This window comes from Pimephales promelas, chromosome 24 (genome assembly GCF_988280905.1).
Source record: "Pimephales promelas chromosome 24, fPimPro1.hap1.1, whole genome shotgun sequence".
Taxonomy (NCBI): Eukaryota; Metazoa; Chordata; class Actinopteri; order Cypriniformes; family Leuciscidae; genus Pimephales; species Pimephales promelas.
In genome coordinates this window covers 25,938,914-25,957,445 of record NC_142792.1, presented here as the reverse complement: position 1 = coordinate 25,957,445, position 18,532 = coordinate 25,938,914, and the positions used below count along the sequence as shown (strand labels likewise).

Here is an 18,532-nt window from a genome sequence, read left to right as displayed (position 1 = left end):
TTCTTTTTTTTCATATGTTGCGAGCTTTTGTTTTTTTATTATTATTGCCACAGCCCACATACAAACAGACAATAATTATTTTATCGACGGGCAGTTTGCACATAAATGTAAGATTTTTCCGATCCTCACCGACCTCGTCATAAAACCCGTTTAATTGATAGTGTGTGTCCGCGGCGCTCCTTTGTCACCGGCGGCCGCGGTGTTGCCAGATTGGGTGGTTATTCGCTACATTTTAAGGCATGTTCACATGTGTTTTAGCCAGGTTTTCGCTTGGAAGGCTCTATATCTGGCACCCTACTGTACAAAGTTATACTGACAGAGAGCGCACGTTCACATACACCAGAATGAACGTGTTCACAGTAATGTTCATCAGGCAGTAATACAGTATGTTTATTTCGGGCGAACGTGAATAATATGATACGCGAAAATATGAACGCGTTCATGCACTATCGTTCATTGAACGCGTTCAGGCACAACACTGGGGAAGAGACACGTCTGCAATGGCCCATAACAGTGAGGAAACGCGTTGGAGTTAGCGTGTATTGGCTGGCTACAGGTGCTTGCAATGACGTGCGGGTCGGATATATGTGACCTGGCCGTTCAGATTGAAGTCACATTTCAAAAGATCGGATACATATCGGATTTGGACCACATACCCAAGTGGCCTGGGTCGCATTTGAAAAGATCGGATCTGTGTCGTTCAGACTGTCATGAAAAAATCAGATACAGGTCGCATAGGGGCAAAAAAATCGGAATTAGGTCGTTTCAGCCTGCAGTGTGAACGTAGCCTTTGATAACGTGATGATTACGTCCCTGCAGATCATCTGTCCATCATCATATAAAGCCCGCCCTGGCAATTTGATTGGCCCCTTCATTTTTTGCCTGATCATAATTACTCCTCAATGGATCGAGTCCAGACCGAACTTCCCGACCAAAAAATGTTGTGGGCGGAGTTCGGGCTGGCATCCAGGCTACTATTGAGGTGCAATTTGATTAGTAGACATAGGCCTGGGCATTTGATGTTGCTCCTCCTCCCAGTTGACAATGAGTGACATTAATTTTATTTTTATTGCCCTTTATTTTCCTCATCTCGGGTGCCAAACTCAATAAAAAAAAGTTCATCAGGATCTTCATGAGGCATTGGCTGCTGAAGAAATTTGTACAGCTCTGAGGTGGACACTTGGGCTTGTGACCTCCTCTTCTAGGTCCAAATGTTGCATTTTCTTGCTAGTCTCCTGTCATGGTGTACTCTCGCTCACTTTCTCGTTCCTATTGATCTGTTGAATGTTCTCTGTCTTCATTTTCTCCATCATCATCTTGTTCTTCACATGCAAATTCATTGGTGTGACTGTAGTCATTCAAGTTGCTCCTTGTCCTGAGAAATGATGTTTTACTAACAAAGTTCGGGAGGAGCATGTTCAGAATTAAACACAGGTGGAGCACATTCAGGTAATCAAGCCTAATTAGACACGAGTGGAGCGCACTCCCAATCAATGAAGTAAGAGGTATATATACAGCAAACTTAACTCAGTTCATTGACAGTCTAACAACATATTGGTTCGACCTTTTTGCTACCATGTCTCAACTCCAGCTCTTCCCAACCGATGATGAATCCAACTTCTCACCGGATCCTCAGCCAGAATCAGCTGACCCAAGGACCACTCCTTCTCCGCCCAACATTTCAACTGATCCCAAGGCTTCTCCACGCGGCCGCCTGCCTACCCGAACAGCTACACGCTCGCCTAGACGCAGAGGCCAGCCCTCGCCTCCACCAGCGAGACATCACAATCCCTCCCCTGCTTCTTCCTATCGCTCGGCAGTCCCAACAATTCCACCAATTGCAAAGTGGACAGTTCTAGGATTGAGGCAAGCGCTGATAAATTCGGATGTTCAGTTCTCGCGAAGGATGAACAAAGCGGAACTATATGCCCTCTATGTATCCTTGCAATCGACTAACCTCTCTCCGAAGTCCATGCCGGCCCCGAAAAGGACCAGCAGGCAAAGTAAAGCTCAGGATTCACCTCGCTGGACAACACCACCATCCCAGCGTACTAAATCTAGTTCTCTTCCAGCATCAAACCGCAGCGGAAGGCCTTCAGCAAGCTTAGGCCGCGCCCCAGTTCCTTCTGCCGTCAGACCTCGCAGGCTGCAGCTTTGGCCGAAACCAGGCCCGCCGACCTCCCCTCAGCATATCAGAACATGGCTCCTGCTGTTCCTAATAATCCTTTTTCTTTTCAGTGGCCTCCAGCACCGGTCCCAGATGCTAGCGTGAGGCTGCCTCCGCTAGAAATGGAAGCCCAATCATTTCAACATAGTTTTGCAACAGCTACTAATCCCTCTTCTTTTCAGTGGCTTCCAGCACCTGTCCCAGATGCTAGCGTGAGGCTGCCTCCGCTAGCATTGGAGGCCCAATCATTTCAACCTGCTTTCGCAACAGCTACTAATCCCTCTTCTTTTCAGTGGCCAGCAGCTCAAGCAAGCGGGAGGCTGCCTCCGCTTGCAGCACGAACCCACTCTTCCCAGTTTCAACCTTCCTTTCCTTCTCATAATTTGAACCCTCTTCCCCAAGCCCCAGAGGCCGATTCAAGCGTGAGGCTGCCTCCGCTGACAATTGCAGCTCCGGCTTTGGTTCCTTTCAGCTCTCTTCTCCAGGCAAAATCTCAGCACTCTCTCTTCACAGCAACTCAGATGCCCGTCCCATCGAACGCCGTTGCTGCGGAGCCACCCCCAGTGTCCCACAACATCCAAGCACAGATCCTGTCAGGTGCAGACGTAGATCTCTCATCTCTTCTCTCTCTGTTACCTGTAACCGAATCAAACCGCCAAATAGATTGTGGGGATTTTTCTGTCACTTTAAAAAACCCAAATCCACATTCATCACGTTTACTTTCTTTTTCCGAGTTCACAATTGCTTTCAGCCGTTTCACTAGTGGCGGCTGGTGAAAAATATTGGAGGGGGGGCTGAATAAGAGGGGGGTCTGGGTGTCCCCCCCCCCAGAAAATGTTTTATTTAGTAGATGTGATTTCCTGCATTCTGGTGCATTTTAGGCCTTAGGCCATGCCCTTACCTATACCAATAAAATAACTTAAACCAGTCAATACCAATGGTCAAATAATACAATAATAATATTAACAGTTTCACAGTTAATGATAATGAACAAGTTGCATGTTTATTATGCTCTGTGTGCTGACAGAAAAAGTGCAAACGCATAATATTGATAAATTATAATATAGGTAATACAAAAAATAATAGGTAATACAACAATCTAGTTTAATCAATCCCCAGCTGTAGACTACATATTTTTGACAAATTGACAATTGGATAATGGATAACAATGTGTTGATACTAGAGAAAGAGAGAGAGAAAAGGCTCTGAAAGAGAGGATGGGACAACATTCTTGAGGGTAACACCCAAGTATGAGAAGAAAGTTGATTTTAACTAGTATGAAACACAGTAATCTAGCTCAGAACTTAAAAACATCAAAAAACAAAGCAAACACACAGGTATTAATATTACTATAACTATTTTAATATCAAATGTGTGTGAAACAGTGTTTATGTGTGTGTGAGTGAGTGAGTGAGTGAGTGACAAAGACAGGTCAATTCCCACGACTAACTTTACATTATTTCCACTCGACGTCACTGGCGCTGCCATTCTGCTCTCATCTGCGGTAAAAAAAAAATGTCCCGTGGTGCGCGTGCACGGTGCACTCCCCTCTTGAATCTGATACTGTGGGCAATATTTTCAGCGCCCCCAAACCATAAAATTTGACGACGCTGATTGGCGAAATATAAACTTTTTTTGCATAGCAACCGGGGAACCATTGGCTTAAATTCCAGCACTGTGGGGCTGAGCGAACTGGCGCCCTGAGAAGACAGCCTATTGGCTATACTACTACACCAACATGATAAACGTAACGAAAGTGAATGCAAATATCATTCTGGTGAGTTCAAAACACTTTTCAAAGTGAAACCATTATTAGCATATAATTAACACAGATTATTTTTCAAAATGATAAATTATAATATATATTAAAAAAACAGACAGACAGGTCGGAGGAAGGGCGGCGCCCCAGCGCCCTCTATGGGCGAGCCGCCCCTACGTTTCACTGAAGTAATCTGCTCAGCCTTCCCCCATAGGCGGCGTGAATTAAACGACTACTTATCAATTATAGCCGAACTTGCGCTGTCCTATGGAGGAGGGCACTTCTACACCTACCACAAGCTCTTCTCCGCCAAGTGTTCTGTCCGGGTCGCCCAATGGAACCAATGTCCTTACTGGGGCGCTCTTGATCCAGATCTACACAGCAGGGTTTTCCTAGGCTGCAAGAACATTTCATGTGCGGTATGCAGGTCAGTGGCACATTCAACCACGACATGCCCTCAAGTCAACCCCTCCATCCCCCCCTGCCCAGACTCAGCCCCAGTTAAATCAACCAGCTATGTGCCAAGACCTACAACCCATGAAAATCCCGATGGAGGGAGACAGCAGACAGCCTCCTTTTCAAACAGCAGGCAGCTGTGCAACAGTTTTAACCATGGGAGGTGCTACAGACAGCGTTGCCGGTTTCTCCATGTCTGCAATTTCTGCGGCGGTGCCCATGCCCGCCATGTTTGCCCAGTGTACAAAGCAGTCAATAAAAAATCTAAAAATTACTTGTCGACTCCCGTGAATATTTCTCCCCTAACGATCGAACTAGCTCATCACCCAGACACCCATTTCACACACTATCTTCTGTCCGGCCTCGAGCACGGTTTCAAACCCGGTGTGGAATGCCCACTCTCTCAAAATACTGTCTGTAATAATCTTCAATCTGCTTTGGCTGAGCCCGACATAGTAGACAACCTGATCAAAAAAGAAGTCGAGTCAGGCTTTATGATTGGTCCCTTCGACAATCCTCCTTTCGAAGTTTTTCGTATCAGCCCCATTGGAGTGGCCACAAGAAAATTTTCAGGTAAAAAACGCCTTATAATTGATCTATCAGCTCCACATGATTCCCCGTTCCCAAGCATTAACAGCTTGATTCCCCCTTGACGAATTTTCTCTCAAATACCATGACGTAGACCAGGCGATCGACATGATAAAAACTGCGGGTCGGGGAGCTTGGCTGGCAAAAATCGACATCACTTCTGCCTTCAAAGTGATGCCCATCCATCCAGATTCATGGCACTTATTCGGTGTACGCTGGCAAGGAAAATTTTATTTTTCCGTACGCTTAACTTTCGGATGCAAAAGCAGCCCCAAAATTTTCGACATGCTATCAGAAGCTGTTTGCTGGATTTTGTCTAACAATTACGCGATTCCTCACCTCATCCACTTGCTAGATGATTTCCTAATCATTTCGCCTCCCGATGCCATCCCAGCCGCGCATTTCCTCACCGTTCAAAATGTTTTTTCGGAGCTTGGGATCCCCATCGCCCAGGAGAAAACCATGGGTCCCACCACATCCATCGAATTCCTCGGCATTAACTTAGATTTAGTACAATTCCAGGCTTCCCTGCCAAAGGAAAAAATTGACAGGATCATACTCGTCTCATCTACCCTCATTGACCGCTCAAATTGTTCCAAACGCGAACTCTTATCCCTGCTCGGCCACCTAAACTTCGCAATGCGCATCATTCCACAAGGCCGCCCTTTCATCTCGCATCTCCTCTCACTCGCCTCTTCAGTAAACGCACTAGAAGACCTAATTTCCATAACTCAGACGTGCCGCGATGAACTCAGGTTATGGATAACTTTCCTTAAACAGTGGAATGGCCTGTCCTTTTTCTATAACAATCTCGTTTTATCTCCAGTCGATATCCAATTATTTACAGATGCGGCCCCCTCAATCGGCTTCGGGGGTTTCTACCAAGGACACTGGTTCGCATCTCCGTGGCCCCCCCAACTCCAAGACACGACTCAGTCCTCAGCCCTATTTGAGCTCTACCCTCTCGTGGTAGCAGCCTTCCTGTGGGGGAAAGAATGGGCCACCAGCAGCGTTTTAGTGCATTGTGACAATGAAGCAACTGTTGAATGCATTAATAAAGGCCGTTCCCATTCACCCGCCCTGATGCCACTCTTAAGACGCCTAATCTGGATCTCAGCGTGTGATCAGTTTATCATAATTGCCAAACATATCCCCGGGTCTGAAAATCAAATCGCTGACTCCTTGTCTCGTTTTCTGTTTCAGAAATTCAGGACGCTGGCTCCAGAGGCAGACCAATTCCCAACTCCAGTACCTCACTATTCAGAACTAATATTCCCGTAACCCACCCTCTAAAACAACTCCTCGACGCATCACTGGACACCATCCTCCAAGCAGTTTCTCCCAGGACCCTCCAATCTTATGTGACAGCTTGGAGGTGTTTTAAAGCATTCCACTTCTCATACAACTTGCCATTCCCTGATTTTTCTCTCCTTTCAATCACCTCATTCATCTCCTACCTTAACAGCATTAAGGGCCTTCAAGTTGGATCCATCAAAGGTTACCTGAGCGGCATCCAGTTTTTCCATAAATTGATGTACGGCGCTCCCTCTCCAGAGATAAATAATTCACAGACCTCCCTTCTGGTCAAAGGAATTCAACGATCCCATCCCACCCATCCTGACACCAGACAACCCATAACACTAGATATTCTCATAAAAATTGTATTCATGCCCTCCGCACAGTCTACCAGCCTCTCGAGACAGCCCGCACACTCGATGCTATGTTTATTCTAGCCTTTTTTGGCTTTCTTAGATGCTCGGAACTCGCCATCACTTCCAAATTCGACCCAAGAGTCCACCCCACCATCTCAGACTTAGCAGTACTGGATAGTGAAACCATCTCATACTTAATTAAGCAAAGCAAGACAGACCAATTCAAAAAAGGCCATTTCATCTACATCTTTAAACTCCCATCGCCAATCCAACCATACCAATCCATTCAGGCATATCTTCAGTGGAGAAGCTCCCAGGCTAAATCCCCTCTTGATCCCCTATTTTTAGATGACTCCAACAAACCTGTGACACGCTTTTGGTTCCAGAAACATCTCAAACTCGTTCTTCAACAGTCAGGCATCCAAGCAAAACATTTCTCCAGTCACTCTTTCCGCATCGGAGCAGCAACCTCAGCAGCCCAAAAAGGCCTCTCCCAGCAGCAGATCCAAGCTCTCGGAAGATGGTCCTCAGACGCTTTCCAAAGCTACATCAGGACCAACCGGTTCCACATTAAAAAAGCCCACCAAACCCTCATCGAATAAAACCCTCCGGGTCGTCCACCTGGGTGCTCTTCCTTCATCCAGTGATCTAGTTCCCAGCAGACGAAGCAAAAACTCTCCCTGTAGAAGACTTATATTATCTTTTTCTCCGTCCAGCAAGCATTTGCTGTCCAGCGAGCATTGGTCTTCCAGCGGACATTGCATGCATCTATGTTTCCTCTTTTCTGTCCAGCGAGCATTGGTCTCCCAGCGGACATTGCATGCATCTATGTTTCCTCTTTTTCTGTCCAGCGAGCATTGGTCTCCCAGCGGACATTGCATAATCCTGTCCAGCGAGCATTGGTCTCCCAGCGGACATTGCATAATCCTGTCCAGCGAGCATTGGTCTCCCATTGGACATTGCAGGCAGCTGTTTCCTCTTTTCTATCCAGCGAGCATTGGTCTCCCTGCGGACATTGCTTAATTCTGTCCAGCGAGCATTGGTCTCCCAGCGGACATTGCAGGCATCTATGTTTCCTCTCTTTCTGTCCAGTGAGCATTGGTCTCCAGCGGACATTGCATGATTCTGTCCAGCGAGCATTGGTCTCCCAGCGGACATTGCAAGCATCTAAGTTTCCTTTTTCTGTCCAGTGAGCATTGGTCTCCCAGCGGACATTGCATGCATCTATCTTTCCTTTTTTCTGTCCAGCGAGCATTGGTCTCCCAGCGGACATTGCATGCATCTATGTTTCCTCTTTTTCTGCCAAGCGAGCATTGGTCTCCAAGCGGATATGGCATTCATCTATGTTTCTCTTTTACATCTAACAGGTATCGATTTCCCAGCGGTCCACAAGAAATCTCCAGTCTGGGCTTCCAAAACACTCCACCGTCAGCCGGTAGGGCCCATCAGCCCGACGCCGTGAGCTGCTCCCGTCGGAAGCTACATGGGCCCTCCTGGTTGGGCATCCCCAAATCTTGTCACCCCTCATTCGTCAACCAGTAGGGCCCGTCCGCCCAGCGCAGTAAGCTGCTTCCGCCAGAGGCAACACGGGCCCTCCTGGTCAGGCGGCATAAATCAAGCTGTTCCTCATCCATAGGCCAGTAAGGGCTCGCCCGTTCGACGCAGTAAGATGCGCTCGCTAAGAACGGTGCAATTCAAATGGACCCAGCCCGCCAAAATTCTGCGTTTTGGGGGGTCTTTAGTCTGGCGGCTGTCCTTTGCCTTTTGCTTTTGGGGGAGCACTCTGGGTTCGGGCAAAAATTCCGAGCTCGGAGCCCTCCCCCTGGACAGCACGCCAAATACGCATAATCATAATAAAATACCATAAATTAAATTATAAAAATGCAATGTTTGATCTAACATATGACAGAATGTTGTGGTTTGATAACAAAGAATCTTACATTCTTGACTGAATATATGGCAAAAGGAATATCATACAGTGAAAGTATTTCCATTCCTTTTGTTTATTTGCCCCTGAACCACTCGGTGGGCGCGGTCTGCTTGTGTTTCTCACAAATGTGTCTCGAAGATTTTTCCACTTTGACTTTAGAGTTCCATAATCTGTAAAACAAACACAGATGCATTATTCACAAACTCTAACAATGTGTTTTTTATTCACAGGTATTAGGCAACAGGAGACTCGATGCACAGTCTGGCGTACTGCTACCGTCTCGGAGTCCAGACAGTGTCTGACTGTATCAAAGAGACATGTAGGGCCATTGAATAACAAATGTTGGCAATCTATCTCCCAAAACCCACAAAGGGAATGTGGGAGGACATAGCTTTGGCCTTTGAAGATCGGCGGAATTTTCCCAACTGCATTGGGGCACTAGATGGGAAACACATCTACATCACTGCTCTGCCAAAATCTGGAAGCCTTTTTTACAATTATAAAGGCTCTTTCTCAATAGTTCTCCTTGCCCTTGTTGACGCCAACTATAAATTCATCGCAATCCAGGTTGGTGATTTTGGAAAAAGCAGTGATGTAGGGGTCTACAGCAACTCAACACTAGGCAGAGCAATGAAGGAGAAGACACTGAGTGTTCCTGAGGAAAAGTGTTTGCCTGGTACTGAGGACCTGGGAAGACTTCCCTACGTGATGGTTGGAGATGCCGCATTCCCTCTCAAGCCCTACTTAATGAGACCCTACCCAGGGAAGAATATAGAGAGAAGAAAGGCAAATTTCAATTACCGCCTCAGCAGAACCCGAATGACAGTGGAAAAGGCATTCGACATACTATCCTCGCGCTGGCGAATATTCCACAGAGACATTAACTTGATGCCCGAGACCACAGACACCATGATTGTTGTGACATGCATTCTGCACAACATGCAGACACAACCAGGTGAAGCAGAACACTGGCTCAGAGAGGCATCTGAAGTTGTGTCCTTGAGGGGGCTGACTGAACGCCCCAACAGAGGAAGCCTGGAAGCATCAATTGTGCGAGAGAAGTTTGCAGATTACTTCAGCTCTCAGGCAGCATGTTTCTGGTCAATACATTTGAAAACATCCAAATGTAGTTCTTGGAGACGCTTTAAAAATGTGTTTGAATTGATGAAAATCTGATTGTTGTAAACTTCCATGATTTACTCTTGCGGTATCTTTTTTTAATTTCTCTAGTTCAGAATAAAATGGTTTAATTTCAGCGGAACTGTTTTATACTGTCTTTAATCCATGCACATTTTGGATATATTTTGCCACTAGCTTATGATTTGAATCAGCATTGAAATCATAATATGCTATGCAATACACAGTACATAATAAAAATATATATTGACCTACACGCCAAGGCAAACTACCATATTTTATTTCAAATCACTAATAACTATTAACATTGCGTTACATATATATGTATAGGTCAGTATAGAGAGATGTTAAAAATGTGGGCTGTTGGTTTGTTTCTCCACGAATAGGGTCAGCGCGCCGCGTGTGCATAGCTCGGACTACTGTCATTGTGACTCCCCCCACCCTGCCTGTATTTCAGTAGATTGTCTGGAATGATATTTTAATGCTGCTCTCAGGGCACCTTACCGTATCTCTATGTGTAACATTCATTTGCTGCTCTTAGGACATTTTTCTGCGTCCTTACTCACTCACATTCTAATACTGAAGTAGCCAATTCCGGTCACCAGCCGATCAATCAGAGCATCTCTAATTTTTGTCTAGTTTGGAAAACTTGACCAAGCTAAATGAACAGTAAGTTATTTTTATAATATTTTTTTCCTAATCTATGTCATTTGCATCATCTGCATACATAATGATATTGTTTGCATAATTCACATATTTACATCTAATCAGGTAAAGAACATACTGGTACTTTTTTTAGTTGGTGTTTTTAGTACGATCATAAACATGGGCAACATAAGGTCTTTAGCCCAATGCAGGCCATGGAGTGGTTTCAATTATGTAATAGCAATAGGCCCACGATGAGCCTGTAGCCTACCGAAAATCAATGAAAGAATGAGAAATGCTGGGGCTATTGTAACATTAAACATCATTGGCATGGCATTCTACTCAACACAACTAGGTTATGTATAAATTTCACAATATGTGGCCCCTGACTTGCCTCATCATAGTACATGTGGCTGCCCATTTCAGGCTGGTGTGACCACTAACACACAGACAAGCACTTAAGACAGAGTGCTGTAGGGAAGTTAGACTACATATTTTGATGTTTCTCAACCAAAAAAAAATTAAAACATTAACAAATCGGCAAAAAAAAGTTACTAGTCTAGAAATTGTGAAATCTAGTCACCAGAGAAAAAAAAAAAAGTCGCTGAATTGCCAACACTATTTTACAGTAGTTTTGTATGCTAAGTGTACTAGTTGATTGGATTAAATTTGTGCCATTAGCCTAAGTAAGGTTACCTATTTATCCATGCAGACTTAGAAACACTGAAGTCCCAAGGACTTAATCGTGAAGATGTCCTTGGGACAGTTGGGCCTTTTAAAATCTTTCTGGGCAGTTTGGAGGCCCTTGTAGGCCCATCTAAACTTCCAGATGAGGTAATTTTCTATTTCTTTTCAAAAAAATATTCTCTTTCCCTTCTAGGCTTTATAACTGTCAGCTTTTCACTTCACCTTCTCTATTGTGATTTATTTTAGTTTATTTATTTGTTTTTATATTACTTCCTCAGGTAATGGATGCCCTATTTTACATAATCAGCAGGGTAATACTCTCTTTCTCTCTCTCACACACGCACACACACACACACACGCACACACACACATATGTGTGCCAAGTACATTGGTCCAAACCTCTCCCATATCGACTTCACCACCTCCGGATGAAGCCTCCATTTCCCGGATGTCTGCTCTCTGATTCTGAACCCCCGGAATATACATTGCTTTGATAGACAGTATTTTCCCCTGGGACCAAAGAATAATTGGATGCCCTAGTCTGTACAGAAGGCGCGACCTGCGACCCCCTTGTCGGTTCAGATAGGCTACCACTGATGTATTGTCCGAACGTATCAAGACATGATAACCCTTGATGTCTGGAGGGAAGCTCCTCAGAGCCCTGAACACAGTCAACATTTCTAGACAATTTATGTGCCAAGAATGATGATGGTCCTGCCACAGACCCCTGGAAAAGCAGCCGTCCATGACCGTGCCCCAGCCAGTGAGGGAGGCATCTGTCGAGATGGTTTTCTGGCCACATTATGCTCCTAGCATTGGCCCTTGGGATAGGAACCAAGGTTTCTTCCATATTACCAGAGAACGAAGGCATCTGCGCGTAACTCTGATCATACGAAATGGATTCCCCTTGAGGTAAAACCCCTTGGCTTTCAGCCACCACTGACGGGGCCTCATGTGTAGTAGGCCCAAAGGAATGATGTTGGATGCTGCTGTCATGAGGCCCAGCAGTCTTTGAAATTGCTTTACAGTGATGGCCTGGCCTAACCTGGATACCATCGCCAGAATGGACTCGATACGTGCAGGAGACATGCATCGTGCCTGCATCGTAATCGAGTTCCACACGACTCCCAAAAATGTTGTGCACTGGGATGGTTCAAGCACAGTCTTCTTTGTGTTGAGTCTCAACCCCAATTTCTGAACGTGGCCAAGGACAACATCTCGATGCCGAACTGCCATTTCTCGGGACTGAGCCAGAATGAGCCAGTCCTCGGGACAATTCAATATGTGAATGCCTTGAAGTCTCAGTGGAGCAAGTGCTGCATCCTGAGAGAGTGCTAGGCCGAACGGAAGAACCCACATGACATTGAAGGATAGATACGTGATAATAGGTGTCTTTTAGATCTATCGTGACGAACCAGTCCTCGGATCTGATCTGACTCATGATTACAGGAATGGTAAGCATTTTGAACCTGAACCTCCTCAGAGATCGGGTTTAAAACCCTGAGATGTAGAATTGGCCTCAACCCCCCATCCTTCTTTGGAAGATAAGCTTTAAACAATTAGCTTAGCAAATAGTTACAACTTTTGGGCTCCAGTTCCAATAAACTTAACTTTCAGCCAAGATTTCACAATCACAATTGTTGTGAAAAAAATTCTGTTAAATATCATCACTATGTAAGAGACACTCAGAGTCAAATTAATAAAAAGAGAAGTATTTATTCTGGCAAGAGTAGTCCCAGTCGCCAACACAGCAGTTACTCTGTGGAGTGAGCGAGACACTGACAGGAAGAGCCGAGCAGCCTTTATACAGCGGGTTTCTTTTCTCCCCATGCACGTTCAAAATATTACATATGCTGTTGCATATCCTTCTATTCATCAATAGTTAACGCTTAAGACCACTAAAGGTAAATACTAGGGTGTAGCAAAGTTCAGGAAAGAAGGAGAACCAGCAAATAATAACAAAAACTTTATTTAATTTGAAACAAACAAACTCAAAGTAACCGCCAGCAGCCCCTCACGGCCGACTGCTGGCTTCCAAAATAAAACGCAAATAATACACAAAAAGTAAAAACCGCCAGCAGCCCCTCGTGGACGACTGCTGGCTACCAAAAATAAAATACAAACAAAAACCAGGCCTGTTCCTCTCTCGATCATCCACATCATCGCTCCCCCTTTATGCTTCCGCTCCTCCGTGAGAGATGCAAGACCGGTGTGCTCACAGGTGTTGCTCATTAGCAATCGCACAACCGGCCTCACGCCATTCTCTCACGTCCCTCGGCCATCCTGTTCGCCACATAGGGTAAATATTAGGGTCAAAGGTCCCTTCCCAGCTGTTCCCAAAATGTCTTACTCCTGAATTTCCATAGGTATACAAACATACATATATCCTGTTCACACAATAGAAACATTTGACTCACACTACTTTGTAATACCTACTAAGGATCAGTGAATATTAAAATTTCCACTACACAATAGAATCTTACAACATACAGAACACATGAATACATCAACTCAGTCTGGGGCAGAAAGGAAAAAGTTGAGCTCCCCCTCCCAGCACCACCATACCACACCACCACCCCACAATAAAAAATACTAACATATCAAGTGAGATTTTTTTCCCCCTCAGGAATGTGGGTGCCTCTGTTGTTACTCATTGACTTTTTGTTACTTACTGACACAGAGACACTGTATCAAAAACAGTAAATCCAGCATAGAGAGACTCCGTGAATGCGTTGTTGAATGTGTGTAAGTGTGTGAGTGTGTGTGTGTTAGAGACACTATAAAAGGACAGAATGCCAGCTGACACATCCACATATATTCCTACTCTCCGATAGGAGTGTGAAGGGACACATATGTCAATTGAAATAAGATTGTGCCAGACAGTAAATTTGTCATTGAAGCATATCAGACTCCAGGAGTTTTTATTGTATCCGAATTCACAGGTACAACTCCCTCCTTTCCTTCTGATTCCTTTATATGTCACTGCTATAATAGCATTTCCACTCCATTCAGCCTCCCAGTAACAGCGTCCAGACAGACTTTCTCTACACAGAACCTGAGGACACCCATCAAATCTCTCCGGATGATCAGAATATGACTGGTACTCTCCCACATATGTCGCCTTTCTGTTCTTCTCAGATAGAATGAGACAATTGTGTGCTGTGTTTGGATCCAGTGTGAGATCACAGGCATCTGAACTCAAAAAGAGAGACATAAAACAATCACAAAAGGTGTAGGGGTGTGTGTGTGTGTGTGTGTGTGTGTGTGTACACGTACATTTGTGAAGTCCTACTGTAATCCTCAACTCTCCTCCATTATCCACACTGTAAAACACAAAGTGTAAAACAGACATTCTGCAGATCTGATATATTCAGGAAACAAACAAGCATACGCAGTAGTGTCAACATACTTTAGTTTGTCTAGTGTGCAGCTCGAATGGTTCAGTCTATCAGACAGCAGCTTGACTCCTAAATCTCTAGGGTGATTATAGCTCAGATCCAGCTCTCTCAGGCGTGAGTGGTTTGAACTCAGAGCTGAAGAAAGATAACGACAGCCCTCCTCTGTCACCATGCAGCCGGACAATCTACAGACATACACAACAATAGTCCACTTTGTCAGATAAAAATCACTACTTACCTGGGGTGCATTTCCCAAAAGAATCGTTAGCCAACTATGTTCGAAAGTTCCATTGAACTATATTGGTTACGACGGAACTTTCGACCATAGTCTGCCTTGGTAAACGCACCCCTGTGGAGTTCAGAAAGGTTATGTCCCACCCCCAGTGGGTTGCAACGATATTGGAGGGGGGCTGAAAATTATTCTTAATAAATAGAATTTAGGTAATATATGTAAAACTGTCATAGTTAAATATCATAATCTATATATAATGATAAATGTAAACTGTGCATTTACTTTTCATACTTGCTGATTGGTTTATGTTAAAGGGGTCATGAACTGGCTTTTAAAATGTTATTATATTGTTGTCTGAGGTCAACTTAAGACGTTCGCTTGGTTTTTGCATTCAAAAACATCAAAATGAATAAGTAATAGGCTATTTTGTACCCTGGTTGTGAGCCTTCCTGAAAAACAGTCGGTTTTTATGGGCGTGTCCCACTGAAGACTTGGAAATAAACGCCCACTGCTGTGAGTGGATAACAGTTTAACTCACCCGTCGGTGTACGTGGGGGAAAACGTACAATGTTGTAAAATGGCAACCGGATTCGCCCATACATGTTCAACCCAGAGTCTGAGTGCACAATATTCCTGTCAGATCCAATATAGACGGCACAGCACCGTTCTTTACTCTTAATCATCTGCAAATCCAGTCTTGTTGACAAAACAATCCTCAGTGAAATGAAGCGAACAGACAACGATGTTTTACCCTCATCAGCTGGAACGTCATTAAAAATAAAGTTTATCCATGCAGTCCTATTGGAATTCACAGGAAGCTTATGCAGCGACTGTCTTGCACAACCAGACACTGCACAATATTCTGTATTGCTCAGTAGCGATCCAGTTTGTCATCACGAGGTAAGCACATGTATGTTACTTAGCTATGTGTGAAATGCGCGAATCGGTGGGCGGGGCTAAACCTGCCGTGGTGAAGCAGGCGTTGATCATCTTCTGTGGGGGTGGTGTTTTATCCTCTTTGTCGTCATAGTTCCCCACTTTTAAAAATGAGTCGTTTGCAGAGGCTGTATCAATAAAAGCTTTTATTGGACTAACAAGGACGTTTTCAGTTCTGAAACTTACAGGATATTCTTATAATATGATGACCTCTTAGATGTCAAAAGCTCAAGGAAAATTTGATTTCTCAGTTCATCACCCCTTTAATGACAGGATTTAAAACAAGCAGCCAGATGGACCTTGCAATGTTCAGGCATCTTATATGTGGGTCTTTTACGTGGTGTGCCCGGCTGATCATAAATTCATGGCCGCTCGCTCTCACTTCACAAAGCTAATGAAAGTCTACAGATCATAATCATATACAGTATTGCTAGCCAAAGCATGTGAGGAAAGGAGCATTAGCACACAGAAACCTAAAAAGGAGGCTAATTGCATTAATACTTTTGAATGCATTAAACAACAAATATTAGTCAGAAATTAACATATTATTTTTGATAGCCCCATTATAAATATAACTTTTTTCACAAAACTACACTTAGTAATCTGGTGAAATTCTTATCTGCCTTGTATCTCTTAAAAATAGCACAAAAAAGAGTCCAGAGTGGATTTTGATATATGATGCTTAGGTGCTCAGTTGTAGCTCAGTTTAAGATTTTAATGAAATGCAACTCAACATAATACTCAAATCATCAGTCTCCATCTACTATGCATGGAAATCAAGGTGTTTATAGTTTTGCATTTTTCATTAGTTTTTATTTTTTTATTTCGTTTTGAATTTTTGTTTTCAAATTCAGTTTAGTTTTAATTAGTTTTAAAAGTGGGTTTACTAGTTTAGTTCAGTTTCTATTTTTTGAAAATGCTTAGTTTTAGTTTAGTTGTTATTAGTTTTAGTGTTAGTTTTAGTGTTACTTTTTTGTAGTTTGGGTTATTTGTCAGGGGCATGGTTGAAAAAGGTCAGAAAAAGAATTGTGTAATAATAACTCAACAAGAACATAATACAATTTTAGAAATATCTATTCAACATTAAAACCAGTACATAAAATCTAGCCTACAATGTGAAATTCCTTTACCGTACCAACAATCTACATAATTTCTATATAAAAATCCCACAGCTTTATAATTTCCACACCCTATACTGAATTTACCCTATACAACACTAATCTGGACTGAAGCAGCAAACATTCAGTGTAAGAGTAAAATAATGACATAACATTATTTACTATTTGAATCACAGCTTATGGAGTTTTGACATCAACAACCCAGCAGCATTTTACCTCAAAATTCAGTTTACTTCTAACTAAAAGTCAGTTAACTTCTAACGAAGGCTCAATCGCTTCTCGGGTCGACATTAAAGGTTCTCTAAGCGATGCTGGGCCAAAACATTTTTTGTCACATACATCAAACGTCTCCTCACTATCGGCTAGCTGCCTGTCCCCTAAACACACTGTAAAAAAACGCGGTCTCTGTAGACACCACAGGCTCCACAAACGGCAACAAAAACAATCATGTCTTACCCGGACCACGAAACCTAACAAACAGTGTTCCAGCCAATCACTGGCAAGAAGTATTTGAGGGTGTGTCTGGGGGGTTAGTGCGCGTGCACATCAAGGGGGTGTGTGTGTGTGTGTGAAGGAGAGCAGCGAAGCATCAGAGGGAAGTTTGAAAAATTGCCGACACACGACCAAAGAGACGTCGTTCTGAGGAACAAATTAAAAAGAAGGAGTCGGATAAAGAATGTGCGAAGTTCCGAATTTACATCGGTAGCAAAGCTTTTGAACGATAGATTTTGAACGCGAGAACTCCGGCGGCAGAAGGGCTTCCAGTCCGACATTCAGGTTGCTCTGTTTTTGCTGGACAGGTGGGTAACGTTAAATTGTTTTTTTGTCTTCTAAATTGACGCGTATGTTCGCCAAACCCACACAAGGATATAATTAGCTAGAACTATGCACGTTCACAATTATTTCAGGAAGCACGGAAGGGAGGGGGAGGAGATGAGATGCGGAGGAGGGAGGGTCTAGCTCCGATTTGTTTGAAAATATTCGAACGTCAACACCCAGGATCGCTTTGAGAACCTTTAACATACTGACAGAATTGTATTAAGAATTTAAAATATTTGTACACCACTTTTGAATGTGTGATAGTGTAAAGATGTTCATGATGAGATACCAACCTTTCCCAAACTTGCTTTCAACATTGATCGAACCCTCGTTGGCTCGTTTTCATGGAGACGCGGCGGTGTGCACTGCACGGAGGGGGAGGGGCTGTGTGTGTATGTGCGCGTGTGCGTGCGCGCGTGCATGTGAGAGAAACGGAGGGAGAGCGTTACAGGGAAATGAAATGCAGCTGAACAAATACACTGCGTGTTTTAAATAGCGTTAAAATGAAAGATATTGACAAAGACGAAAACTAAGGACATTTGCTTTAGAATTTTATTTTATTTTAGTTAGTTTTGCTAACACACATTACAGTTTTATCTAGTTTCATCTAGTTTTCGTTTTTTCGTTAGTTTTTGTTAACGATTATAACCTTGATGGAAATATACTCTATCTGTAAAGTTGACCATTAAGGAAGTATCTGTCCTCAAAACAAAAATTATTTAAAAACCTCAAACAGACATATGACATATAAACAGACACCCCAAGTGGTCAAGGGCAGGACACAACTGACATGTTTAGCTTGATGAGAGTGCATCTAAATCTGTTAAATACCTCAGTATCTCCAGCTGACAGTGTGAGCTCTCCAGTCCAACTGAGAGCTGCTTCACTCCTAAATCCTGCAGGTCATTTTTACTCAAGTCTAGCACTCTCAGGCGGGAGTTTGGTGACTGTAGAGCTGAAGACAAACTTTCACAGGACTGACTGGTGATATTGCAGGTGACCAATCTA

At 43.7% G+C, this 18,532-nt stretch overlaps 1 protein-coding gene and 1 pseudogene across 1 annotated transcript in view; one reads left to right on the top strand and one right to left on the bottom strand.

The window, feature by feature from the left end:
* The first annotated feature begins 3,611 nt into the window (after positions 1-3,611).
* On the top strand, positions 3,612-6,615 carry LOC148969298 (uncharacterized; annotated as a pseudogene).
* Positions 6,616-12,974: 6,359 nt separating this feature from the next.
* The window catches only part of LOC120489813 (NACHT, LRR and PYD domains-containing protein 3), a 54,185-nt gene continuing 48,627 nt past the window's right edge, over positions 12,975-18,532 (bottom strand). Inside the window, exons 9-12 of the mRNA XM_039686941.2 lie at positions 18,356-18,529; positions 14,431-14,604; positions 14,298-14,344; positions 12,975-14,213 (exon numbers count right to left, since the gene is read on the bottom strand). Coding sequence (XP_039542875.2) covers positions 13,690-14,213; positions 14,298-14,344; positions 14,431-14,604; positions 18,356-18,529 — 919 coding nt within the window. The 3' untranslated portion in view covers positions 12,975-13,689. The remainder of the gene's footprint in view (positions 14,214-14,297; positions 14,345-14,430; positions 14,605-18,355; positions 18,530-18,532) is intronic.